Source organism: Lolium rigidum, chromosome 5 (assembly GCF_022539505.1).
Source record: "Lolium rigidum isolate FL_2022 chromosome 5, APGP_CSIRO_Lrig_0.1, whole genome shotgun sequence".
Lineage (NCBI taxonomy): Eukaryota > Viridiplantae > Streptophyta > Magnoliopsida > Poales > Poaceae > Lolium > Lolium rigidum.
Window position 1 is genome coordinate 61,747,156 of NC_061512.1, and position 27,897 is coordinate 61,775,052.

General features: G+C 43.5%; 4 protein-coding genes and 1 non-coding gene across 5 annotated transcripts; 2 read left to right on the forward strand and 3 right to left on the reverse strand.

Moving 5' to 3' along the window:
- Positions 1-1,208: 1,208 nt before the first annotated feature.
- Positions 1,209-6,812, reverse strand: LOC124656017 (intermediate cleaving peptidase 55, mitochondrial-like). The gene is made up of 13 exons (XM_047194830.1): positions 6,713-6,812; positions 5,755-5,798; positions 4,661-4,924; positions 4,487-4,579; positions 3,894-4,100; positions 3,135-3,238; positions 2,865-2,931; positions 2,682-2,789; positions 2,277-2,369; positions 2,100-2,190; positions 1,923-1,993; positions 1,603-1,731; positions 1,209-1,512 (listed from the first exon to the last, which is right to left on the reverse strand). The coding sequence occupies exons 1-13, from the start codon at positions 6,810-6,812 to the stop codon at positions 1,396-1,398; spliced, it is 1,488 nt and encodes a 495-aa protein (XP_047050786.1). The 3' UTR covers positions 1,209-1,395.
- Positions 6,813-7,488: 676 nt separating this feature from the next.
- LOC124652887 (rhodanese-like domain-containing protein 6) lies at positions 7,489-10,600 on the reverse strand. The gene is made up of 8 exons (XM_047191931.1): positions 10,444-10,600; positions 10,227-10,332; positions 9,877-10,075; positions 9,702-9,783; positions 9,511-9,593; positions 9,272-9,404; positions 8,878-9,049; positions 7,489-8,320 (listed from the first exon to the last, which is right to left on the reverse strand). Exons 1-8 carry the CDS (start codon positions 10,591-10,593, stop codon positions 7,593-7,595), a joined length of 1,653 nt encoding a protein of 550 aa, XP_047047887.1. The 5' UTR covers positions 10,594-10,600; the 3' UTR covers positions 7,489-7,592.
- A 556-nt stretch (positions 10,601-11,156) lies between these two features.
- On the forward strand, positions 11,157-14,026 carry LOC124652567 (30S ribosomal protein S6). Its single transcript, XM_047191604.1, has 5 exons — positions 11,157-11,447; positions 12,683-12,737; positions 12,818-12,874; positions 13,002-13,079; positions 13,400-14,026. The coding sequence occupies exons 1-5, from the start codon at positions 11,211-11,213 to the stop codon at positions 13,870-13,872; spliced, it is 900 nt and encodes a 299-aa protein (XP_047047560.1). The 5' UTR covers positions 11,157-11,210; the 3' UTR covers positions 13,873-14,026.
- A 2,714-nt stretch (positions 14,027-16,740) lies between these two features.
- On the forward strand, positions 16,741-16,812 carry TRNAG-UCC. Its single transcript has one exon. It is a non-coding gene; the product is annotated as a tRNA-Gly (tRNA).
- A 1,147-nt stretch (positions 16,813-17,959) lies between these two features.
- LOC124651202 (probable glycerol-3-phosphate acyltransferase 3) lies at positions 17,960-19,778 on the reverse strand. The gene has a single exon (XM_047190330.1). It carries the CDS (start codon positions 19,772-19,774, stop codon positions 18,128-18,130), a length of 1,647 nt encoding a protein of 548 aa, XP_047046286.1. The 5' UTR covers positions 19,775-19,778; the 3' UTR covers positions 17,960-18,127.
- Between the last annotated feature and the right edge of the window lie 8,119 nt (positions 19,779-27,897).

Consider the following 27,897-nt stretch of genomic DNA (forward strand, 5'->3'; position numbering starts at 1 on the left):
ATATAGAAGGTGAGATCAGATCGTAGGGTAAACTTGCAAAACCCAGATTTAGGAATTGTGAAAAAATCTGAATCTTTTGGCAACATACCCGCGGAGTATCTCAAAAACCAAAAAACAATTTCAGCTCAAAATATGATCTAACCCTAGAGAAACAAAAAAGATACTCCGCCCCTAGGTCTCTAAAAAGAGTTGCTTAACTTTGTCTACATATATAGTTATATAGACATATTTTATGTCACGAGATACATCCGTATCTAGAAAAAGTTGAGTAATTTTGTTTTCTTTTTAGACGGATGGAGTAATTTTGACTATGAATTGAGCAAGCTTTGGTGAATTATTTCACACTATTCATAGCCAAATACAGTTCACAATTTTGTGAACTAGGCTCGTAAATCTAACATGGATGTGTGTTAACCTGCAAAAAAAACATGGATGTGTGTTTTCAGTTTTTCTTCTTCTTTAGAATTGTAAGCTTGTTTGCATTTCCGAACAATTGATCTTATAGATCCTGCCTAAGAAAAACATTCTACCTAGGTGAGGTTGTTCAGCTGGATAATAGGTCATATCGATTGTGAATAAATGCCAGTACCGAGTTCTGAAAAAGAAGGACCCTACCTAAGGGCATGCCCAACGCACTGTACTTAGGGGCACCGCCTCACATCTTTAGCTAGATCCGTGATTCAAAGAGTTCAAAACGAGGCATCTTCAGAGAAGCGAAATCTTAAAACTTTAAAATCATGGTTTTTAAGAGAGAACAAGATACACAATGTTTTATTTATGGGGTCTCTATCTTTTTTCGTAACTAATGTTGTAGTTTCATTAGAGAGATAAAATTAACCATGCTGCTTATGATAACTTTTTGTTACATGGAGGAGCTGAGTTATGTATACTACCATTGCTGATTCCTTAAGTTGCCCCCATGGCTATCCCCATCATCGTCACCTCTGTCCGTGTGGGCCTTTCGGCTATCCGCGCGCGGCCGACGGCGATGGTTAACCGTGTAAAAGCCGAGACGCAGCACCATCCATCAGGAGGTGGACTGATGACACTAATGGCGACGGCGCCTTTCTTGCTCCATTCTCCAATCCTTAATCCCTAAGGCTCCCGTCCGAGACGCGGCACAAACAGTTCTCATGAAATGCCACTTTCGCATTCATTCTTGGACAAACAGTGAAGCGATCTTCAGCTACACTGCTACAGTTGTATATCATGGTATGCACTGTTTAAAAATGAGAATTACAAACCCAAACGATAAACAGTGTTTCCTTAAACCGGAGCCGAGTTCCGGTTTTCTGTATGGTTCCAGTTTCTACCTACAGCTTCGAAGGGAATGAACAAAAAAATGTCAATGGGGTGTAAGCAGCTGCAAGCATTGACATCTGTCGCCACCATCTATCAGCTGCAAGCAGCCCTCGGCTCATGGGCTTCCGCAGTGGAACTACCACCACCCATGTCCATGTTCATCAGGGTGGTGAGGTGGGAGATCTCCTTGGGCACCGACGCCGTCAAGACCTGCAAACAACCAGGGTGTCATCACCTTCAATTCCATCCACATGGTAACATTTATCCAGGCGGTACTGGATGAAATGATTACAGCGGTACCTCGTGGCCAGACTCGGTGATGAGGACATCATCCTCGATCCTTATTCCGATGCCCCGGTACCTGTCCGGGGCATTCTCGTTGAGTATCGGGACCGGGGGAATGTAGATCCCCGGCTCGATGGTTATTATCTGTGCACGTGCAGATCAAAGCTCTTGTCAGTGTTACAACCTGGAATGTTGCGGAAGCTGGATAATATAGGCTGGTGGATTCAGGAGATGCGCTAAATTTGGAGCTTTCGTTCAAATTTCCGTTTACAAAGCCCAGCTGGCTCTTGTAGTTTAGATGCAAGTAACAAGAGAACATCTGGAGATCTACTTACAACGCCTGGCTCCAACAGTCTGTCCTTGCTGAGGCTTGTGGAGTCATGAATATCCATTCCCAACGAATGACCTGGATGCCAGAGAGACAAATGCTTATTAAGTTGGTCCCAAGATCCAAATCTCTTGCATCAAAGACAACGGACAAATCTAATGAAGGGACAGATAGATTGTGTGACCTATCGCGGTTGGATTCAAATAATTGTATTGGATAGATTTGCCCTTCCCTATAACTCCAAGTTCTTGGAATCCACTTATCAGCATCTTGACCTGTGATTTGGAGATCAGAGATGTGGAACTTTTGACGTTTGTATTTACAAACAAATATTGAATGAGAAAAAATACTGGGGATTTACCGAATGACGGTGTATCTCCTCAATGCTTGCGCCAGGTTTACAAAGCTTTATGCACTCCTTATTTGTCTCCAGTATTAAGCTGTACAGTTCTTCCTGTGCAGGTGAGATAAAAATGGTACTAAGAATTCCAAAAGTGTTGAATACAAGTATACTGTATAGAAAAGGGATAATGTGTCGGTCCTTGCATTTTATACACATTACATTGAATTATGTGAAGTAAACCTTAAGTATTTTAAGTACTATGTGGTTATTTAATTCTATGTACTTAAATATTTACGTGCTTTACACTTGTAACATCTGTGACACTAAACGTAAGGTAAGAGGCCGTGGCAACGCACTAGCATTCCACTAGTAGAAGTATACTGTATAAAATTAAATCCAAAATAATAAAGGTTGAGCATTTACCTGGGCAGCTGAAAATCTGCCACAGGGTGGCCATGTTCGTGTCAGGTCACTAAGGTAGCCATGGTACTCGCATCCAACATCCATGAGCAGAAGATCACCCGTTTTGATCTGTCAAACAGCTAAAATCAGCTTTACAAGAAAAAGTATCTGAGATGTACGACAAGAGCAAAAAAACTGTTGTACCTTCTTATCGTTTCTTGAGTAGTGTATAACACTGCCATTTGCTCCACCGCCAACTACAGGATGGAACCTACGATATGGAACAGGGAGAAAAGATAAATAATCTCAGCATGACACCTTGCTTAATCAAAAAAGAGCACTAGTTCCTGAATTTATGGAACTCAATTGATCCCTACAAACTTATTTCACTAGCCACACAGTCTGTACGTCAGATGCAATCTATATAGTACAGCAGATGGATAATAAAAATATACAGTGACAATAAATGCTTACGCCATTCTTTGGGCACCTCTCATTTTGCACTCAAACTCAATTTTAGCTGCTAATTGGCTTTCCTCCCTGTGGGTCCTTGAGAGTAACATTGTCTGCAAAAGAGACTGGCTAGGCAGAGAGAATGTAATGTCAGTAAACAGAAAAGGAGAAGCATTGCATGCATGTCTTCAAGCCAACCATCATCACTTGTATAGTGTGCAACTTGCAAACTTAAGCCACTTGGTCTGGTCTTCTAACTTATTGATTGCATATTTGCCACTTGAGGTAGAATTCTAGATGTAATATATCTATGGTTTTAGTTTTAAGGGAATCTTGTTGTGATTTCGAAACAACTGGGCAATCTCAGTAGCAGGGCTAACTAAATAGGGCAGAAAAGTAGTTGAGGAGTGTTTACAATAACATTCTCAACATCAGTTATCCCATTGGTGGTCTCAAAAAAAGTTCAGTCGATGTAAATAGTGTTCTGTCAAATCCTCTAGCAGCACATGGACCAGCATCAGCCACCACAATCAGATAATCCACCATATTATCGCCCTCAATCCAACCAGCAACCCCCCAGTAATTACTTCAAATGTACGTATCAGTCGTCTACGGATTATAATTTAGACCAGTGCCTTTTACTGGAATATCATAAAAGCATTTCAGCAAATTCTCCATCCAAAGCTGAACTGATAGTGCGTAAGAATGTGGTGTACTGCGTAAGAATCTCAATATCTCCCAAGAACGTATCATGAAAATAACAGAAGTTCAACCAAATACCTGAGAAACAATAGATGCTGACTCTCTCATCAGCTTGATTTCTGATTTTGACTTGATCCACCGAAGTTCATCAGTGTACCGTGTAAGATCTTTTACTTTATTGTTGAGTGATGCCCTGCGGAAGGCATCAAAGTTCCTATAAGAAGATGTGGATGCCTTAGCATTGTGATACACCACTTTTGATTGCTCAATCATTTCAGGAAGGATCTACATTTTAAGAAAAAAAAATTGCATCAATTGAGAAGCATACAGTAATCAGCAACTAAGAAAGTACTCTCTCTCATTACAGAAAGGGCGTCATCATGGAAATCGTTACATCCAAAATGCAACCTTGATCACTAATTTGCTAATGTTCATTCAACACTAAAGCATTTTTTTTAGTATAACATACAAATATGTTTTTCATATGCTTAATCTCAACATCCATAGAGATACACTGATATCTAAGTTCAAGAGTTTGACTATGTGCATTCACAAAATGATAATACATCTTGACTGGAGGAAGTAGTTGGGGCAGGTAGCAATTAGAAGGTAATAGTTAGTGCTCAGGATCGTTGAATCCAAATCATGCTAAAACAAAAGCTGAGGGCTACCTTTTTCATCTCACTAAGTGGAAATGCTTTATCTGCCTTAAAGAAATCCACAGCTGCTTCAACTCCAGCAGTCTGACCTTCCCAAAGTACATCCTGGAAACAAACCACACTTGTAAGAACGGTTTGGCTTTGTTAGGAAAGGTATGAGGTAACAGGCTGAAAGGTCATCATTACCTCCTTATGTTTATCTGGCATGAACATACATAAACCAGTTTCCTTACTCAAAACTGCTACACCACCGGGTTGTGTACAACCTGTAATGTACAGGTAGTCACCATTCTGTCTGAACGAATATGGCACTACATCAGTCATCATCTGCTGATCTGCAGATGCAATAATGGCCAAGCTCTTCTCTGGTAAAACATCCACAAGCCTTTTTCTTCTAGATATGTACTCCTCGCTTGTGATGCCTGGAGTAATCTCCTCATCAGCTAATAACTGTTTAATCGTATAACAATATTTAAGAGGGAATGAAGAGAATCATTTTGACAACCAAAATAATAATTAAGTAAATGCATCGGAAATAGCACAGGGAATGTGAAGAAAATAAGCATGGGCCTGTTTGGGCTAATAATGATTCTGTAGACAGACTATGAAAGCTATAATCATAAGCTAAACTAATTAGTTTACTTGATAAACGCTCAGTAGTGTGGGACTTTGGCTAAATTCAGCTTACCATTTTAGATAATGGGGTAATTTCAGGTAAAAAGAGCCATAACCTTCTATGGTGTTGACAGAATTAATCTTGAAACGAATATGCTGTCTAGCCATGGGCCCATGGCTTGAGCTAGGAGCACCATGGCTACAGAATGGTAATATCCTATTTAGAGTGCTTGAAAAATGATGATAATAGCGGATGTGTAAGAACTCAGACACCATTTTTTTCATAAGATGAGCATTATCGTTTGATCCAAGGCAACAAGTATATGTACAAAGTTCGTTGCATGACCCAGGTATAGAAAAACGAATTACTTGCTACACATCTGGATATGCACCGGACAAACACTGGGGAGTACAAACATGGACTAACTACAAAAGTAGAGAGATTAAAATGTTGCCATGCCTGTAAAAAAAAGAAGCAGCAAGTGCAGCACCAATCCAGTAAGACTGTTTGGCCTTGCGTTGGATTATGATGGTCCCGTTTTCTCAACCTGCTTTGCCTATTTTACAGTTTGTTTGACCAGCTTTCTCCGTTTTCATGGCTACTTTTCCACAACAGGTTATAAATAAGTTCAGCAACCACAAAACAAGCCTGAAAGAAGATTTACCTCAGGATGAGATTTGGGTGTTGGTTGGCCAACGTCGATTATTCCTCACTGTAGTGTACGCTGCACGCGCAACTATACTTCTGTAAGAGATAGATAACAACCAAGACGCTGGCTGCAAGTAAGATTCAAAGAATGTTGTGAATCAGAAGCCAACACTTGAAAGGTAAAAATAATAATAATGCTATAAAAGCACTACAGGAGGAAGGGTTGCTTAGATGCCCTGGTGTTATGTTCATGCCACCAAATTGCTTGTGTGAATCAGAATTATTACTCCTTGCATGAATTGCAATAAGAGTTCATGATTTCCCATCGCAGAGCAAAACCTACAGTTACTTGTTCAGCAGCACCTAGAGTTTAGGAACCCATCGTTTGGATAATTGCACTCTGTTTGTGCTGCCAGTACGTCCAAATCATGAATTCACCCCAAAACCCAAATTAACAAACAATGTCTTCAGAACCGTATCTCATGAAAAACTGAAATATTCACATGGCACAATGGATTCCCTTCGAAAGCATAGCTCAATCGAAGAAAAGGCACGTATCTAGTACATCAGTCATCTACAAATCGAAGGGCAGGAACAAATTGAGCAAAAAAAAAAATTCCCCTCCTCTTGGAATCAGGAATACGCTACACGTTCCAAAGCTAGTCCATTCTAACTTTAAGCTACCCAAAATCCAATCTTCAACAAATCTTAACAGTCCAAGAGCATCCCAATCAGCCCCAACAGATCGAACTAGTGATTAAACGCTCGCGACAAGCGGACAGGGCCAGGAAGGCGAGCACACGACGCTAAACACTAGCGCGTACATACAGACGTTTAGCAAATTCCTGCGGAAAAGGAAACCGTCGAGGGGATCCATTATCTCCGTCAAAGCTTAGCACAGAACGAATCGCCAAAGGAGCAGCAGCCACAGGAGAAAACCTAAGGGAACCCCGACGAGGAGAGAGGGGACGAGCCGAGCCTCTCGCCGGCGGAGATGGGGAAAATTAGTGGCTCCGATTTAAGTACCTCGCTTGCTCGCAGCGTTCTCCGCAAGAATCGCGCCGCCGTCGCCATGGCCTCCCTTAAACCCCTCCCTTTTCCTGATTCTTCTTCTCCCCTGAGGCTCTCTGAAGTCTGACCTGCCTGCCTTCTTTCCCGGACCCGGAGACCCTAACCTCGGGACTTGCAGTGATCCTGGCCGTCCAAATGGGGTGCTCAGTATCCGTCACTAATCACAAAGCGTTGCTCGATCCATATTCAAACCGCTCTAGCTTTTCCAAGTCGTTGTCGTCGTCAAGATGTCAAAATTGCAGTTTACAAAAAAAATTACTTTAGTTGCAAAGGCAGCTAGCGGCGGTAACGATTTCAAGGTTAGGGTTGGAGTTCACGAGATGTTTCAAACATAGGGATTTTCAGCCAACAGGGCTTCTACATGATCCAGATCGTTTGCTTCTGAAGGTCAGCAAACTATATTATATCACAAATAATCGTGTATAAATTTCACTTCTGCTATTTCTCTAACTATTTCAAGTCAACGCTGAAAACCATCAAATCTGATCATTGAGATTCAAGTATAAAGGGGCAGGAAGATCATCATCGTACGACTGTGAATGTCAACTGGGAAATATTATTTTTGTTCGCCCCATACATCTTTCACAAGAGCAGGTATAACAAAATTTTGCACAGATACTAGTACAACAGAGTAAATCTTGGACAAATCCTGAAGCAGAATTTTACGGTGCCATACGCAGGACAGAAACAATTTTGCACCATCACAGCGCATCTGATAGACAAGGAGAGAAACACATCAAAGTCTAGAGTTACAACAAAATGATCACCTATCCTCCAAATGTTTCATATGAAATTGCACAAGAACTCCTTGATCTGATCGATGTAGGGTGGCCGAGTAGGAATGATGTGCCCCATGTCATGCTCAACAATGGTGCGCCGGTCCTCCTCAAACATGCAAGCCAGTTCGGTGCTTGCCCTGCTCGCGATCTGCCTGTCATGACCTTCACCGCCGCCGCCAAAGCAATGGAGCGACGGAAGCCTGATTGGCTCGCCGTCCAAATCGCCGACAGGTGCTGGATATCCAGAGCAAAATATCCCGAATCTGAACTTGGGACAACCGCAGGTCTTCTGCTGCCGTCTGCACAGCAAGGCAGCCATCGCTGCGCCCTGGGAGAAACCAAGGATGCCGTCAAAGTTCCCATTCTCAGCTATTGTGTTTTCAAGGTATGTGTATGATTCATCTAAGCCCTCAGTTTGCTTCTCATACTGAAGCGGGTCAAATGGTCCATCTGCAATCTTCCACTCTTGCTCCGTGTGGTAACTCGTGTTGGGAGAAACCAGCCACGCGAACTTTGTTCTGGCTGTGAAAGACGGAGGTGAGGGTTTGTCGGAGCAGGGATCCGGTTTTGGTTGGTATACAAACGAAAGCTCGTGAGGAGCATCAATGAAGACAAGCTCAGCAATGTGCTTGAGCTTTTTGGCAAGCGCCGATGTTCTGCCCTTAAAATTTGACGCGTTCTGACGGAAACCATGCAAGCAGAGGATCCTCAACTTCTTCAGCTGCTCACTACCTGGTAAATCATTTCCACGAGTTAAGGTCGACCTCAAGATAGGCAAATTTTCTATTTGAACATATTATACCATTACTAATTCAGACCGAAATGAACAGGCCACCATACAGATGAGTAGTTTGTAAACCGAAATAGGCTCCCCAAACAACAAATAAAAGTTTGCAAAGAGCATTTGCCTAGAGCACATTATTACACTTATAAGCTAGTAGCTCAAGATACGCTTACTTCATCCTCAAATAAAGAAGACATGCTTACCACAGTGTTGATGGAGATATCATATGAGAACAACAACAACAACAACATCAAAGCCTTTTTCCCAAGCAAGATGATGGAGATATCTTATGAGACATGAAGTTAATTTTGACCCCATAGGTACCAATCTTTTCTCCTCTAAAAAACATATCAAATCAAATCTGCATTCATCTTGCTTGTTTAAGCCCACTGTTTTAGCTCTACCGATGTAGTATCTGTAGACTTAAAGCACCGGCATACATGACGAGATCATAAATAGCCAGAGATATCAAGACAGTGCAAAGGTAAATTGATACAGACCTTACCGTTACTCATGGGAGCTTTGGAGGCTGAAATTTTGTTGCTTATTGATGGCTTTCCACAGGAGGAAGATTCAGATAGCTCTGACTCTGTTTGGCAGTCTTGCCTTACGGATGTTGGACAGCATGGTTTTGCATTTCTTAGACATAGCTCGCATACATACTCCTTGGTAGAATCCTATAGAAGAAAATGAGAAGATTTAGCAGAAAGATTATATTGCATGGAGCAGCCATCTTAGATATCTGACATGAGCGGCGGTCAGGTTGGAGAGCAAGGAATGAAGTTAACCATGCAAGCAGAGGCAGGTCAGGTTGGACAGCAAGGAATGAAGTTAAGGTGCTAATTAGCAGCATCTTTTTTCCCCCGAAAAGGCAATATAAAATGTAACATCTTAGATACCTGACATGTGGAGCACACTAGAACCAACATTCTGCAGTGGCTGCAACGGCACCGGGACGAGTAGTCGTCATAGGTTAAACCACATATCAAACAAGTTCCAAGTATGTTGTCTTTAAGGCTTCCCACAGATATTCTGTTAAACCATACTGAAACAAGTCAAGGACCTGAGGAACCGCTAAAGGCAATAGCTCGAAGGTTCAAGCACACTGTGTATGACACTAACTGTGTACAACACTAACCTGTGGTCAAATACAAAATTCTTTCCATCAAAATAGCCACCATCTGGAAATTGCTCCAGATATCTCTGGATGCCACCATACAACTAAGACAACCATAACCAAAAATTATCATACATAATGCAAACTACAGAACATGGTCAAGACTACAGATGTCTGGAATGTCAAATTTTCAACCAGAGGCTACAGATTACCTGAAAAACATTCTCAAAGCCTTCACCTTTGGAGCGGATATAAGCTGAGGCCATCTCACAGCGTATACCTCCTGTGCAGTACCTGAAAATACCAACAAGGTAGTTCAATAAATTGCTTGCCCATTGTGCCCAAACTACAAAGCAATGATCACTTCTAAGATTTGGTCACACATACATCATAATTGATTTACCACGTAGCTTCTCAGTATGCTCATCTATCCACATTGGCAAGTCACTGTATTGTCTAATATCAGGATGCAGTGTCTCCACATTTGGTACATGGAACTTGCCAATCCGTGTCTCGTACAGATTCCTTGCATCCAAAACAACAACATCATTCTTCTTTGTAGGATCCTCAGAAGCTGAACTAGTTCCTGTTAAAACAGTAGTCCAACTTAGCACTGAGCTCTTGTCAAAATATTTACTCTCACGACCAAAAAAGTGATCTCACTCCTAAGCAGAGAGTGAGTTACACAGTTACAGACAGCCAAACGTCCGCAAGCTTCAGTTCGGGAATCAACCCACCTACACTCTGAAGCACCGAGTGGAACTCAGCTGCCGATAAATGTCTCCCAGCAAATGAGATCTCCGGGGTTGTCAACGACGGGTTGGAACAAAGAGTAACCAGCTCCTGCAATTCCAAGAACAACACAAGTCACACAATGTGATCGGGCGAGACTTCACTGCGCTACACAAGCTCACAAACAGTGAAACCATTTGATATACTCATGGAGAAGAGGACCTTGACTAGCCGAACGGAGAGCGACGTGAAGCCGCACTCCCTGGCGACCCTCTCGTCCACCGGGTCCTCGCAGGAGGCCAGCTTGAAGTCGGTTCCGTCGAACAGGCTGTTGGAGCGCATCTCCTCGACGTGCTTCTCCAGCGCCGCCATCGTTCCCCCGAGCTTACCAGCACAAAACGTCACAGCGAATTAAGACTCGGCGACACCATACAGGAATCCGCAAGCAACAGAGCACGGCGCCTTAAGCTGTTGAGCAGGGGGGGAGAGAGCGGTGATGCTCACCGTGGCGTTAACGCCGTCGGGGCCGACGCGGACGCGTCCGACGAGGGCGAGCGCGCGGCAGCGGGCCTCGTAGAAGGCCGCGAGCGCGGGGGCGTCGGGGACCTCGGCGTACTTGTAGTACAGGAGCACGCCGTAGCGTCCGTCTCCGTTACGCTGCTGCTCCTGAGCCGAGGTCGGCGGCGCCGCCGTCGCGTCCATGGCCGCGACGACCACCACGAGGACGGTGCACAGCGGAACCCTAGGTGGCTGCGGCTGGAGGAGGAAGAAGACGGACGAGTGGGCTCTCCACGAAACCTGGGCCGTATTCGGCTCGGCCCATCTGCAGAAAGCCCAGAGCATATGGGCCGTGCAAAATTAAAATGGAAGCCTGGCCCGTTATCCACCTTATCCTCGTCCTCGGCTCCATTTCGCTGTGCGTCCCCCACCCAAAACCCCGGAAGAAGAAGAACCTCGGCCTTCGGCTCTCGCCCGGAAGAACGCCGGTCATGGAGGCCACCGCCGGCTCGTCGCGGACTCTCTTCCTCCTCACGCCCTCGCCGCCTCTGGTAAGAACGGTGCGCCTCGCCCTTGGCGTGGGGAGGCGCCGGCTCGTGGCCGCGGGGGCCAGGAAGAGGAGGGGCAAGGACGGGGACGCGGGAGAGGAGAGGGTGGACTCGCACAGCTTCAACCCCAAGGCCGGCGAGGTCACCGGCCCGTTCCCCGAGTCCGTGCTGCTCAGAAAGGTGTGTGCGTCCCGCCTTTGGTTTATGCTGCGGGTAGTTACACTAGTTCTGAAGAGCGTTGTCAATTGGGTGTACAGTTTTGTTGTTAATTTGTGGATTATGAACGCCCCGAGCTATGAGTAAACCAGATAAGGCATAGTTTCCTTTCCGCTTGCTGGTTCTTTGGTGAACTATGGAGATTATTCAGTAGACTTTTGATCGAAAGAGTAGGCACATTAGTGGAGGCAATAGGCCGCGTATGTCTGTCACAGCTTTGCTTATCTGAATGTGATATCATCCGGTGCTCATAGAGCATTTTAGACTGTAGTATTTATTTCTGGATGTTGGCGTGACACGGTGCTGTATTGTCGTATTGTATTTGTCCAAGAAGGAGTGTGCTGTGCACCGGTAGAATCAAAAGGGTAGGTGTGAAATGATGTTGTGAGGGTCTGCCTGAGATTTTTATATCACTGGTCGAGTTTTCTTGATAGAAACTGCAATTTTTGTAGTTTTGCTTTTGCCAAAATAATAGTGATTGTGGGTAAAGCACTCGATTTTTCTGGCCAATTTCCTTTGCAGCTTCACTTGCCTTGCTTGCCATTTGACCCCTCATCTTTCTAATAGAGGACAGACTGCAGAGTAGCACAGATTTCTTCGATGTCAATAAAAGTAGTCTATGCTGGACAACCAGGTTACAAGTAGGATCTACAAAACAGCAACCAAATGGGCTGGAAACTCTTAAACAGCAGGCTTAATCAACTGCGAGATCAGAGGGCAATGTGAACCAACATTCAGCCTGCAGCAAACAGAACGATAACTAGCTGAAGCAGGATGAAAATTGCTAGACCGCAGGAACTACACATCAGACCTAGAAATCACTGTTGGTACTCAACGTTTTGTGTCGTACTCCTCTTTCTCCGATAGCCAATTTAAACTTCTCCTTGTCCTTACACAGGTTGCAGTATTATTGGAGAACCAGCAAACTCCATTGCTGCATCCGGATAAGGCTCTGTGAATAACTTACTGTAGTGAATTACAGCATCAAGTATCAATCGCTGATCACCATCTGTCCATCTCGTACAAGTTAGCAATTGGACCAAACTATAACTGCAAAATCTCAACTGACACACAACTGTAATAGTTAAAATCAATTTCGTTTTGGATTCCTTAGATTAATTTTAACTTCCAATAAATATTGTCCTTGGGAATGAAGGGAAGGATGGGATTTATGGTTGATTATGTTTATTGTTTTGCAGAAAAAGGTGAAAGAGGACGGTGAGGATTCACCTGAATTTGCTGATGCCGAAGAAGGTGATATTCAGTTTGCACTCATATGGTCCTTTTTTGGTTGATGTAAAGATGAGATCAGTCTAACCCAACTAACTTTGCAGAAAAGCTATATGAACTTCTGAACATTCAGCTAGAGAGTGGTTTAAATCTGCAAAGGAGTAAGACCTCATAACTTTTCTCTTTAGCAAAACTGTTTTTATTGCTTATCTATGATTGTGCCATTTGCATGCCAATTTAGATGTGGTGATCTAAGATCAGCATGAACTTTCTCCCGTCCTTCTGCAGTGCGGCACTATGAAGTTGTTTACCTCATTCATGAGGACCGTGTGGAGGAAGCTGAAGATGTTATATCAAAAGTACAAGGTGCATTTCTCAATACTCACGCATCATTTATTCACTTTTATAAAGGTGTGGATTAGTCCATGTGCTGGTTGGTTCTACATAAATCCTCAATGAGTTAATATTAGTCATGATGAGTATGACAAACTTAATCGCATTTACATGTTATGTTGTGCTGGCAAGAGTTTCAGATTCTCCTGGAGCCATGTCCGGTTAAACATACTCCGGTCGGGATGTTTTGTTATCTAAACACCTGAAACACACTATTTTGGCTATTCCAGTTCTAGTCCAACATTGTACCACTAAAATGTATAGTATAAACTATGTTCATCGTTCTATTGTAGAATTTGTCAGAGAGAGGAAAGGACGGATATGGAGGGTGAACAACTGGGGACTGCGCAGACTTGCTTACAAGATAAAGAAAGCTACACATGCCAACTACGTCCTAATGAACTTTGAGATACAGGCAAAATGCATCAACGATTTCAAGACTCTGCTTGATAAGGATGAAAGAATCATTAGACACCTTGTGATGAAACGAGATGAGGCGATTACTGAAGACTGCCCTCCCCCACCAGAGTTTCACGCTATGCGATCTCAACAGTTGGATGATGAATATATTGATGAGGAATATGCGAAGGCGGATGATGGGGATGATGAGGGTGAGGATGGCAATGTTGATGATGATGTAGAACCTGACGATGAACCTGAAATCATTCTTGTTGATGAAGTTGATGATGACAACGCCGAAGACCTGAGAAGAAGGAATAGGAAAATTAAACTGGAGAAGTATACAATGGGGAAGGTCTTGAGGTAGCATTTGTATCTACCTATGGTTTTCATGTAGTATAAGTCTGATATTAGTTCTTATACAAAGGAAGACCTGTATGATGAAGTAACTACAGTTAGGTGTTTTCCCTGTACCAGACTACGCCAGCTATTATGATGATATGATTAGTGAGATGAGCTCATTTGGCGTTCTCCCTAGATATAGAGCTGTTATTGTTTTAGAATTATTATGTGGTATGATCACTACCCTGTAGATGCCTTCTTTTGTGCACCTTCCTGTTCTAAAAAGTATCAAAATCCCAAATACCATAGTGTGGGTTATATAAAACAAAATTAAGAAACTAACACAAGTTTATTTTGTAAAACTCCTCTATCTTGTACACTCAATACAAGTAATTGCTGATGTTATTACAAATATAGGTGATTGAGGGTTGGACTGCTCTATAATTTGACGAGGATGTGCCTCTGCTACTTCTGACATTCTCCTTGTTTGAGTATTTATCAGAACCATTTGTTTCTATATGCATCCAGTTTGGTGTTTCTCTGTTCAAAACAGAATGCTTAGTAAGTAGTAACTAGTAGATTGCTTCAATATCTCATATTCTGCATGACAGTTGCTGCAATTCTTTCTGGAGTCCTCATGTTTACTGGGCACTTCCTTTTTTTAGGGGATAAACCTTTGCAGCCTGTGTGTGCTTGCAATTCACCATCTGTTTCATATCGTAACCCTTGTAGCCTATGCGTGCTTGCAGTCAATCGTTTGGTTCATACCGTTGCTCCATAATTCTATCATACCTCCATCATCATTGAACCAGACACACAATTTTAGAATTTGTTTCCTTTCCTATACAAGGGACTACATTTCCAGCTGTATTTTTGGGCCACTTGCACTACTAGGAAGTACTGACTTGATTGAACTGATGAGACGATCTAAGCATTATGTTGACATGCTAACGATGCAAAAATGATTGGCTGGGTATGGAAAGTCGTGAAGTTCATTCATGATCATACCTTAATACTGTTCATCAGTTGTACTGTAGTAGTTGCCTCGCATGCAATAAAGTCTGAGGTGATTGAATTGAATTGTTCAATTAATAACCAGCATTAACGTAGGGAATCTTATTCATGTCCCCGACTTGTTTGTCTCCTCCAGGTGTTGTTTCTAACACCTTCTATCGGATATAGATTATTAGGATTTGCAATTCGTGTCCAGTGAGCTCATCTGTGCATACTTATCACCATCCTTTGCATGTATTTAGTTGCAGTGTTGACATATCATTTCTTTTCTGTCATTACCTGCTTTATGTTGTATTTAGGACTTGTGGTTTGAGTTTCGGAAGATCAGACTTGGAGCTGGTTACAAGTAGCCTGCGATTTTCGTAAGTGTATCTTGCTTGAAATTATTAACACGTGTGGTTTACTAATCTGACACTTGTTGATTAATCAGCATGTTTTACCATAATCTGCTTCATGCCACTATACTAACAATGTGCTTCAGTTCTATCTAGACTTTCTTGACTTAAGAAATCTCAGTTGGGCCGAACATAATCATGCTGCATTTCGTAGATAATTCATTTAGTTCTCACTTACTGTATTCGTTATTTGTCCTGGGGTGCATTGATGAGTCGAAATGGGTACACAACTAGCAATAAATTGTACTACTGTTGTGCATGATCATGTACTTTGCTTTGAACAGTGTATCCATGGTCTGGAACCCGTTATGGTCTCCTTTATCCATCTGACAATGATCTGGGAACTTCTCCAGTGACCAGTTTCATCTTGGCATCTTGTCGTTTTATTATTGCTCTGTTTAATTCGCCTTCAAACAAATACCCTACCCGCTGATGTCCACCATCACTGTACAGATTAACTTATTAGATTTTTGTTAGTTCATCATGTGATGTACTGAGCGTAGGTTCTCTTTAACATCATGGCTATGTTGTTCCTAACATTATGGACTTGGATGTGGAAAGCTCCATGAGTTTCTGTTCAGTTGAATACCTGCAGTGGTTAGTAGCTACTTATCGTGGCAGGCTGTCACTGCCTAACTACTTTGCCCTGTTCATGCCGCAAAAATTGATCAGAACAATATTTCAGCAGATCCTTTTTTTGTATGGTATAAGAATATAACAACTATCCAGGAAAATTTCAAGTAAACCTTTTCTTTATGGCATAAGAACTATCCAGGAAAATTTCAAGTAAATCTTTTCATGGCAGAAGACTTATCCATGCCGTCAATCATGTGATCAATGGAGTCAATTATGTGACATCTTGTTGTTTTATTATTACTCTGTTTAATTCACCTGCAAACAAATACCCTACCGGCTGATGTCCAGTTGTCCACCATCCTTGTACAGATAAATTATTGGATTTTTGTTAGTTCATATGTACTGAGCGTAGGTTCTCTTTAACATTATGGCTATGATGTAACGTAACAGTATGGGCTTCGATGTGGAAAGCTCCACAAGTTTGTGTTCAATTCCTGCACTGGTTAGTACCTATTTATCGTGGCAAACTGTCACTGCCTAACTACTTTGTCCTGTTCATTCCCCAAAATTTGATCATGACAATATTTCAGAAGATCCTTTTTTGTAAGTATGGTATAAGAATATAAGAAATATCCAGTAAACCTTTTCTTTATGGCATAAGAGCTATCCAGTAAATCTTTTCATGGCAGAAGACTTATCCAGGCCGTCAATCATGTGATCAGTGGAGCCGATTTTCCACTGTTTATAGACCTTAAAAGAAACAGTGTGGATCACTGATTAATCATGGTGTGGTGACTACAGAGAATCAAGGTAGCGTCTTGAAGTTGGATGCTCCGAGCAAGTTGGGAGGCGTGTTGACGTCACACTAAACGAGTTAGAATGACATAACGAATAGAACAGACATGAAAGCGTCTGTAGTCCAACGGTTAGGATAATTGCCTTCCAAGCAATAGACCCGGGTTCGACTCCCGGCAGACGCACTTTTTATTTCCCTCATACGTTTTATTTCTTTTTCTGGTTACAAATCAACTTGCTAGATGCTTGTCGTTTTAGGTCTTCACCGCAATTGACTCTGTTAAGGAAAGTACTTTGTCTGAAAGCTAGAATTGGAAAGAAGGCACACGTGGAAATCCAAGTGTGGCATGCCAAACCATACGCCTACTTGATTTGTAGGAGTTCATTTGCTTTCGAGACGAGGTCACACTGTCGCGACATTGCTGCACTGATTGCTGCCAAGTTGCTCTAAAGTTCAAGCAATCAGGGTTGCTCAACCAAATTGCCATCAACAAACGTTTTAAGATGCAAGTAGTATTTGGTGTGTGTTGTGATAATCAAGCTATCTTTGGCATTTTTTTATATGTTGTCGTATGGCTAATCATTTTTTACGGTGATAGTTCTCACTCGAGTTCTACACCATCAGATTTACATCATGGTTCGTACACTTGAGTTGTATGTTAGGTTAAAATTTAGTTGCAAATGAGGTTACACCTAGAAAAAATAACTTTGAACAGTTATATTTGTTTCATGATTCATGCTAATCTTGAGTTGCAATTGAGTTTCGAGAACTTTCTTAATCGACTAAGAACTAGTCACACCCTTTTTTAGTCTTTCGTGGCTAAATTTCTATTGTATTTTAAAAACTAACTTTAGACCAACATATTTCTAACCTTTTATTATAGGCAATAATTTCAAACCATTTTTCATTCTCATTGTATTGCAACATCCTTTTTTCTTGTAGAATGGTTATTGGTGGTCAATATTGAGTATATGATGCATTTGCTTAGATACATTGTGGGCCATGTGTGTGGTTAACCTTTTCTAGTACTTTCTCCGTCCATTAATAGAGATGTCGGAAGGTTTGTCTAAATTCTGATGTATCTATGCACTATCGAATAGCTATATACATTTGAATTTAGACAAGCTTTGGATATCTAAAAATAGATAGAGGTAGTATGATTTATTTGATTGTTTTCGTCCTAAGATTAGCATGGACAGCTCTAGCGACGCAGTGGACTAGACGAGTTTGCTCCCTCTAAGACTGCCATTTGTTTGTTAGATTATTTGCATTATCAATATACTTTTTTGGAAAATATTCATACACCTTTTCTTACTACTATCACACTCACACAAGTAATGTGTGTCGAAGGTTTTGCCAAACACTTAACAGTATATATATTTGAATTAGAAGGACTAGTAGTTACATACATATGCTGCAGTCGCTCTCATTTTCAAATCTCTCATTTTCCCTTTCCTTTTCGACGCTTATGGTTTCAATAATGTAATTTCCAGTCACACTCACTGACACGTTGGCCCCTTTGCGCCCACGAGTCCGTCGTTGCCGGCGAGCATGAGATACTTGTCCTTCCTCGTGAGCATGGTGCACTCATACCCGAGCGCCGCCGCCATCATCCGCTGCACGCGGTTGGCCACATCGGTGCTCGCCGCCGCGCCGTTCCTGACGGGCGCCGTGTCGACTATGTCGAGAAACTCCAGCGTGTAGCACATCCTGGGGTTGGCCATGTAGTAGAGCGGGTCCATGGACTTCCAGCCACCGGCAGTGGTGGCATGGAACATGGCTGTCTCGACGGCGAGCGCCACGGGGACGACACCGTCGCTGCTGAGCTCGGTGAACAACGGGCTGAAGCGGAGCAGGTACGGCTCGCGGCAGGTGGTGCCCTCGGGGCAGACGACGACGTGCGCGCCGCCGTCCAGGAGGCGCGCCATGGCGGCGCCGTCGTGAGCGCGGTTCCTGACGAGGTGGACGGTGCGGCCGATGGGGGAGAGGATCTCCGAGAGGCGGCTCAGGCTATAGGACACGGCGCGCACGGGGCGGTCCAGCCCGATGGAGACGTATACGGGGTCGATGAGCGTGCGGTGGTTGCACACGTACAGCTGCCCGCGCGACGGCGAGCGCGATGATGGAGGCGGCGATCCGCGGAGGCGCCACGACTGGCCCGTGGCAGCGAGGATCAGCGTGGCGTAGCGGTAGGGGAGCACGATGGCGACGGCGAGGCGAGCCACGGCGAGCGCCGCGCCGTAGGGGAGCCAGACGAACATCGCGATGGTGGCGAGCGGCGTCGGGAGGAAGGCGAGGCGGCCGTCGTGGAATACGAGGGGCCTCGGGTACTCGCGCCGCGGCAAGGGCCGCCACTTGCTCTTCTCCTCGGCGCTCACCACGTACACCTCCTTGCACGAGGAAGACAGAGTGTTTCCAAGGAATTCCATGGATCCTCCGGAGATACCCACGACATCGTCGCCGACGAAGGCGCCCTCCTCTTCGATGAGCTTCTTCCTCGCCTTCGACGCCGCTTCTCCGTCGCCTTCCTCCATGAGGCCGGTGTAGAATCCCCACAGCACCTTCATCTCCCTCGACGCGACGACGTCAGCGGCGTCAGCTATCAGGTACTCTTTCAAGAATGGCTCCACCATCACCCTCGGCATCCTGCTGGCCCACACCACCACCGCCCTCTTACCGGCAGCACCAGACGGCCTCCGCCGCACGGCGTCGAACGCCTCGAGCCCGACGTCCTCCAGGAGCCACCGTGGCAGCACGGCGCGGCCGGCACGGAACCGCGCGGCGCTGAGCCCGCAGAAGGCGACGAAGGCCATAGCCCGCACGGCCACGTCACCTCCGCCGATGGCGCCGGCGCAGGCTATCGCAGGGTAGAGAACGAGAAGTATGAGGCCTCGGAAGAATCCGCCGGCTTCGACGGCAACCAGCATGAAGTATGGGAAGAGGGAGTGCGACAGGAGCAAGCCGCCCTCGACGTCGACGACCAGCGCGGTCGCCTCGGCGAGCCGCGCCGCGTCAGGTGCACGCTTGTGTATGCACACTTTTTCGGAGGGGTGTGGAGGCAATGCAGCCGGCGGGGCACCGCCGCCGCTGCCATGGAAGAGGAGCGAGAGGAAGTTGGAGAAGACAAATTTTTGCGCTGCCGCCATCTTGTGATCGTCGGCATGCAGCTAGACGTAGCAGTCACCTTTCGTGTTATATATTGCACGGTGTCATGGTGCCACTTGCCACGTACTGTACGTGTGCACGCCTAATCAATGTTTTTACAAAATTGCTGGCTATCAGTCAACAGTTTATCAATTTGCCAACAATTGAACTTTTACTGACCAGATCTTCGTCGTATATACTCTCTCTACTCTTCAATCTTTATGCGTCTGGTCGTGTACGAAGCACTTCTAATCTAGCACGCCGAGATCAAATGGAATGCTAAAAAAAAAACCCAACTTCAATAAAATAATTAATAAATGCCACTGGAGTCGAACCTCTGGGATGTGGGAGAAAAGGTTTGGGAGGCGGAGAACGTCGCTGGAGCTCACCTTCACCCTGACTATGAGGAGCTTGACGAGGTCTTGCAGGTATGAAGCCTGATTTGGCCCCGGGCCCTAAACGGCCTTTCAGTTCTCTTCTAGTATAAACGATTCTGGGGAATCCTGAGAGCATCTCTAGCCGCAACCCCAAACATCTTCCAAACGTCACCGGATCGAGCGTTTAAAAATGTTTTTTCTTCGTGCCGCGTTTAGAAAACATCGCTCTTCAGCCATGTGATACGTCTCAAACATATCTATAATTTTTGATGCTCCATGTTTGTTTTACACCAATTCCACTATGTTTTATTTACATTTTGTCGCACTTTTATTCATTTTTCGGCACTAACCTATTGGCAAGATGCCACAGTGTCATTTTCTGCAGTTTTTGGTTCCAGAAAAGTTGTACAGAAAATATTCTCAAAATTGGACGAAACAAAAACCGAAGTGCCTATTTTACCATAACGAAGACAGAGTCCGAAGGGGACACGAAGAAAGGCCACAGGCGGCCAGACCACCCCTAGGCGCGGCCCAGGCCCTGCCCGCGCCTAGGGGCAGGTGTGGGCCCCCTGGACTCCACCGACCTCGCCCTTCCGTCTCTTTATTCATGATCTGGGAAAACCCTGAACACCCGAGCCTCCATCCACGAAAAGTTCCGTTGCGGCCGCCATTGCAGACCCTATCTCGGGAGGGTTCTGAAGCTCTTCCTGGCACCCTGCCGGAGAGAGGGATCATCATCGGAGGCTTCTACATCGCCATGCCCACCTCCGAAGTGATGCATGAGTAGTTCATCCCTGAACTATGAGTCCATAGCAGTATCTAGATGGTTGTTTTCTCCAATTTGTGCCTCATGTTTAGATCTTGTGAGCTGCCTATCATGATCAAGATCATCTTTATGTAATGCTACATGTTGTATTTGCTGGGATCCAATAAATATTGAATATTATGGTTGAGATTGATTATATTTATGTCATATGTTATTTGTGATCTTGCATGCTCTCCGTTGCTAGTAGATTCTTTGGCCAAGTATGTGATTGTGACTCCCAGAGGAAGTATTCATGCTCGATAGTGGATTCATGCCTCTAGTTTTCTGGAAGAGTGACATTGTGACAATAACTTCTAAGATTGTAGATGTATTGTTACTACTAGGGAGAAAACAATAATGTTTTATCTAAGGGTAACTCTATTGTTTAGTTTACACACATTCCTTAGTGCGATAATCTGTTGCTCGCAACTTAATACTGAAAGTGGTGCGGATGCTAACCGAAAGTTAGATTATTAGTCACGCAGTTGGATTACGGTCTATGTATTATGTTGTAATGCCCAAATGAATCTCATAGTAATCATCTTGCTATGTATGGTCTTTATTCTGTCAATTGTCCAGCTGTAATTTGTTCACCCAACATGCTATTTATTTTTATGGAGAGACACATCTAGTGAACTGTGGACCCCGGTCTTTTCCTTTACACTAATAAAATCATACTGCTATGTTTACTTACTGCAAGCACTGTTCTCTTTTCATTCCACTGCAAGCAAACATCTCTTTCCACACTATACATTTAATCCTTTGTTTTCAGCAAAACCGGTGAGATTGACAACCTCACTGTAACGTTGGGGCAAAGTATTTTGGTTGTGTTGTGTGCAGGTTCCACGTTGTTGCTGACACCGGTAGTGCGCCCTACCAATAGTCAGCTAGCAACATCTTCAGAAGTCACGTCTTTCACCTACTGGTCGATTATACCTTGTTTTTTTACTGAGGAAAAACGTGTTGTTGTGCTCATCATACCTTCCTCTTGGGGTTCCCCAACGGTGTGCAATTTGCGCTCATCAAGCTACTTTTCTGACGCCGCTGCCGGGGAGAAAGAGGATTTCTGCAAGGGGAGTATCTCATCTCCAACCTCTTTACTTTGTTATTGTTTTGCTTAATTTACTTTATTTTATTTTTGTTTGCTTCTTTATATCGAAAACACACAAAAAATAGTTTCTATTATAGTTGTTATTTTTTTGCTTTACTTTTTAGCTCATTATGTTGATCCCTAAGTATGTTCCGAAAGACATATCAATAGGTAATGGTTCTATAACTGGGAGAGATAACATTGAAGAATTCTTTAATCATATTAGTAAGCACAAAGGTATTGAGTATAGATCCTTAGTAGAACTTGCTCCTAATTATGAAACTGCTACAGCTTATCTAGTTCAAATGTTGGAGGCTAGGTTTGTTAACCTTAACCCCATAATGCAGCAAATGTTCCTTAAAGTTCATGAAAGTTCTTGAAGTTTTCGTGAAACCGTTTATTGGCCGGAAGTTCCGGTGGCCGGTACTTCCGCCCTACTTCCGGTGAACTTCCCACTACAAAGGAAAACCTTTTTTTTTTTGACAAATCACTTTCGTCATTTGAAGGCCAGTTTTCGTCAAGGATTACTTCGCGGTGACGAAATTTGATCGTCATGGGGTTCGTCAAGGAAGCTCCGTCATAAAATATCGGGGGTGATGGTATGCATTTTTTCATCAACGTCAAATGTTTGATGGTGACGACCTGCAAATTCGTCAACATCGAAGGTTGATTGTTGACAGACAGGTTTGTCACGAAAAATTGCAACTTTCGTCAAAATCTAAATCTTGGGAAGTTTCTGATTGGTCCAAAAAAAGCATACGTGGCCTTACATGTGGGTCCCATTTGGCTTCTGACAAAATGGTCCGACGGTGCTGACATGGTGGGACCCACAAAATATTATGACAAGCTGGACCCACAATATTCTGACCGGTGGGATCCACAAAATTCAGACAAGTGGGACCAGGTTGTTGCCGACATATGGGTCCCAATAATGTTGACTGGTGGGACCCACAAATTCTGACAAGTGGGACCAGAAATTGGTGCCACGTGGTTTCATTTAATAGTGACGTTGTGACATTTTCTGTCACCTTTTGAATTTGACAAAATTTGAGAGCATTTGAATTATTTGCGAAATTTGGGAAACAAAAAAACTGGCGAAATATCAAAAAATAGACAATAAATATCATGCATAAATGGTGGCACAAGTAGTATATATGTCTCTCACAGACCGAAAGATTCATAAGAAAAATTACAATTGGAACACAAAGAAATTAAAAGACCTATGATTAATAATGTTGTAGGACGGTGGTGCAATAGATCGGTTGCCCCGGGATTCGGACATGGATGGTGGTCGGGATGTCCTCAAGAGCAAATTAAGCACGACATCCAATTCTCTCTGCCTCTTTTCATAAGCCAGAGTCTTTTCTTCTTGGGCTTTCTTCACAGCTTCAAGTTCTTCCTCCTGCTTCTTCCCGATCTCTTCAAATTTTTGATCTTGTTCTTGTAGTCTTGCCTGCATCTCACTGTGGTACCTTTCAGCTGCATGTATGGAGTTCTGCTCTTGATCTGCCAGTCTTTGTTGTAGCTCTCGGATGCGTGTAGCTGAGACAGAAGACTTCCTGAAACTTGTTGCGACGCCCAATCTTGGTAGGAATGTGCTGTTGCAGGTGGTGGATGGGCTTTTCTCGCTCAGAACTAGCTGAACAATTTGCAAATCAGTCAAATCAGGTTCATCTTCATTGCGTGGCGCCGTTTTTTTTGCCACCATTTTATCCTGCATAAAGATTACAATCATTGCATGGACAACATACAAAACTGGATTATATTATATTGTGCTAATATGAAATATTTCTTACATATGCACTTTTTGCTTCAGCACTCATAATGTTATCCTTGTTAGTGTGTGTGATTCTAAAAAATTCAATTGGAGAGGTTTCTTCTTCCTGCTGCTTAGCCTTCTGCTTGAAAAATGTAGAATGCACATTACCATTGTACACTGTGTATGACAGAAGTATGAACTGTATGGGGAAATTCAGAACACTTACTATAAGTTCCCAGTGAGCAACATAGCTTCGAGATCCAGTGGTATGGAACTGTTTCACAGCTTCTCCGTTCTTTCCATTTTTTACACACACTACCTATGTTCAGTACATGCATTTTATTTATCCAGATCAGAGAAATGTAAGAATTCAGTAGTTGTTATTGAAAGGAATAACGTTTATGTACCTGGTACTTCTCATCAAACCATCTCTTCACCAGTTCTTTCCAGCTTTTCTCTTCTACATGATCTGGCTTCTTCAGATATGCTTGCTCCAGTGTGAGATTTTTAATTTTCGGCCAATAATCCTTTTTAAGCCTATATCGCAACTGCCGAATACTAACTTGCAGCATATCAGTGCACACATCTTGAGCCACCTCATCATTTTTGTCCATACTAAACTTTCCCTGCAAAATAGTGATGCATTAATCGGTAGATTCTTAGATAGTTGATCATGTAGCATACTAATTAGGTTAAACCAAGATTGTACAGGACTCACCGCTACTGTATTTATAGCATGAGGAATGACATGTCTGAGAGTTTCATCTTTCTTGTACTGTGTCCAGTGTGTTGCAAGCGGCATTTTCTCACGGATGTGAATACCAACCTCACTGCTCAACTTTGCTAACTGGATATAATCCTTGGGTCTCCTGACACCAGCAGAGAATTCAATTGGCATCTTATTGCCACCATGTCTTCTTGTGTACTCATGTAGTCCATGGCCCATGGTAGGTCTGCGTCCACCTCTCTTTCTCTTACTACCGCCAGATGTTGTCAATGTGTCCGAAATAAGAGATATGAAATGATTCTCTTTTATATGAAAATATGCGGTACAGTGTTTAGTTTTTACAAACTTTCATACCTTGCCGCTGAAAGTTTACAATTTGATTGTCCTCAGGAGATGAGTTGCCGCCTCCAGATGTCATGATCTGGTTAGGTGAGGGTGCTCCTTCGGTGTTTCGACCAGCGAGTGGCCGTCGGCTCATCGGATGACCCAGCTTCGAGGTTCAGTTGTTGCCATTGATCTTGTTGCAATGTTGGATGGTGCAACTTCGGGTCCGGATCGCTTCTTCGTGCAACCGTTGCGTGAAGAAGCAACTATCTGCAAGCAAAGTAGAGGCTACATTAGTAGGAAACATTTAGCATGTACGTATTTGCTATCATAGTTCGGACATAGTTCCACGGACACTGAGCTGAAGTTTTGCCGACAATGCGCCGATCCTCATCCGAATGAAGATCATCATCAGCAGTAGCTATCTCTTCTGGATTCTGTTCGTACGAAGGGTCCTCTTCGACCTCCTTCTCTTCGCAGTCTGTGTCCTTTAGATTGTTACTAGTTCCTATTTCTACCCCACCATACACTAATGAACGTGCAAAACTAGAGAAATCTTGCTGATTTTTGTGGCCAGGTCCAAATCTTTCAGCCAAAAAAATTTCCATGCGTACTATATTTTCTTGCATTTCTTTCTCCTTGACAAGCTCATATGCCGACTTGACGGGGTTTTCTGTCTGCGCTGAAATAATCGGAAGAGCGGAGCGTGAACAAAACATAAGAGGGGGCCAATTCCATAGAAAACAGCAAATAATTGTCTTTGCAAAATATTGTACAGCAGCAAATGATTGAAAACATAAGAGTCTACGTATGATGTCGGCGAACAAAACATAAGAGGAGGCATATGCCAGGCTAAGGGACATCATGTGCTTTTAGATATCTACTCGTAACAAATAATTTTCAATGGGATGCAGCCAAGTCCCTCTACTTTTGTTTGAAGTCGTAATTAGGATGCACCATTTCTACCTAATTAATCCCTTGTCTCAGTTACTAATGCACATGCGCACCAAAAGCATCATTGAGGTTACAAAATTAGAATCAGAAAAGAACTTAAAAGGAAGTATGTTTTGTGATCACCTAGATATGGCTCAATTGTTTGGTAGTTTGGTTGATAGCCTTTGGACCTGATCAACCTCCTAGATGTAGAGTTAATTGACACATGAGACTCCCCTCGGACACTGACTTATGCATGTCTGTTGATAGCTGGTTTCGATCGTTATTGGACAATTACCACCTCACATGGTGGATACTACCCTTCTGGTTGCTTGGCGGGCTTGGTATGCACGTAATGAGGTTACTCATGATAAGCATCTACCCCCTATTATTGGGTCTCACCGATTTCTGAGTGGATATATCAAGCTGATCGGGGATGTGAAGTCCATTCCTACGAGAGAACCTAGTTAAAGGAAAACAGCCAGCTTCACTAGTGGGTATGGCACCGGTGCCAGCGCAACGTGTGACTCCATCTTTAAAGCCTTGGACTAAGCCACCGACTGGATGGATTAAGCTGTCGATTGATGGGTCTTATAGTTCTGGTGAATTTGCTGGTGTTGGAACAGTTGTTGGATTCTGATCTCAATGTAACCCATGTTGTCTAATAAAGTTCCTTTTTTACCCGCAAAAAAAATTGACACATGAGACAAATTTCACAAGAAATGAAATTGATTTGGGAAACACGTGCAAACTAACTAGATCCATAGAAAACAGCAAACAATTGTTCTAGATCAAACTCTGCTTCCCTCTGAAACTGAGGAATAAAAGCCTGAAGCAATGTCGTTGTTCACTGTAGCTCGTCAGTCTATTTTCGGCAACGGCTGGAATTAGTTCAGTTAAGTGTTTCGGCAAACAATTGTCTATGCAAAAGATTGTACAGCAGCGGGATGGCAAAGATTGTATAGCACATCATGATTGTCTCTGGAATAAAAACGATAAACCCTAGACGTATGATGTCGGGATTGGATCTATCAAATATGCAAGATCTAGATATAGGTCAAACAGGCGTGGTAGACATGTAAAACCGATCTCTCGATCGAACCATCCGAAAAATACAACAACAAGCCGATCACCGACAGATTTACCTCGGGGTTTCTTCGAGCTGGGCGCCTTCTTCGGCGTGTGTGCACGATTTTCCTTCCCCCCGACATTTCGACGACTGCCGGCCATGGCGACCACCGGCCGGGGAGATAGATGCGAGATGGAAGAACGTCCGGCGAAGACACCGGATCGGGGTGAGCACGAGAGGATGAGGTCGGGGGGTGGGGAGTTAAGATGCTCGTAAATCATGCGGGAGAGGCACGACGTATATAAGGGAGGGCGAAATATTTGATAGGTGGGGTGCGCGGGAGGAGTGGAGGGAACAAAAAATTTGGGCGTTTTGGCAGCCGGCGTACTACAATTTGGAGGGAACAAGTTTTTGCCGTGAAAGAAAAAATATTACTCTGAAAATGGAACTGTACATGTATATTTTAATTAAAAAATGACAAAAAACGAGTAAAACTCATAATAAATGCTAAATTCAATGTAAAATCATCAGTAACTAGTGGGACTGAGTAAATGTTGTGACATTCATGTGGAAAATTCAAATTTAAATTTTTCATGAGGTTTGGTGTAGTTTGATGTGAATTTACACAAGTGAGGGAATTTTCGGCATAACGGTCGAATCATCGACCCCGGAAGTTGTAAAACCTTTTGCATGTGAGGTATATGTGAGAACACATCCCACATATACATGTTATTGTTCACACATGTGAGATTTTGTCTGAAAACACTTGTGAAACCTCATGTTGGTTGGGTCGATCCATGTGTGGACCCACATCGATCATGTCGGTGAAGGGCTCTTTTTCAAGCAAGCTGCACTTCAAAGACTCAGATTGAGCTGCAAATTTTTGTGAGTGGTCATGAAGGGTAGTGTTGGGGTGATGACCCCCGGTATGCCAAAGGCATGCCAAACCGGATGGTTTGAGCCATCGAGATACCGGTTTAATGATCTTGCCGGAAGCCTAGTAGGAATTTGGGAAAACAAGCTAGGCCGGTATCCCCAAGG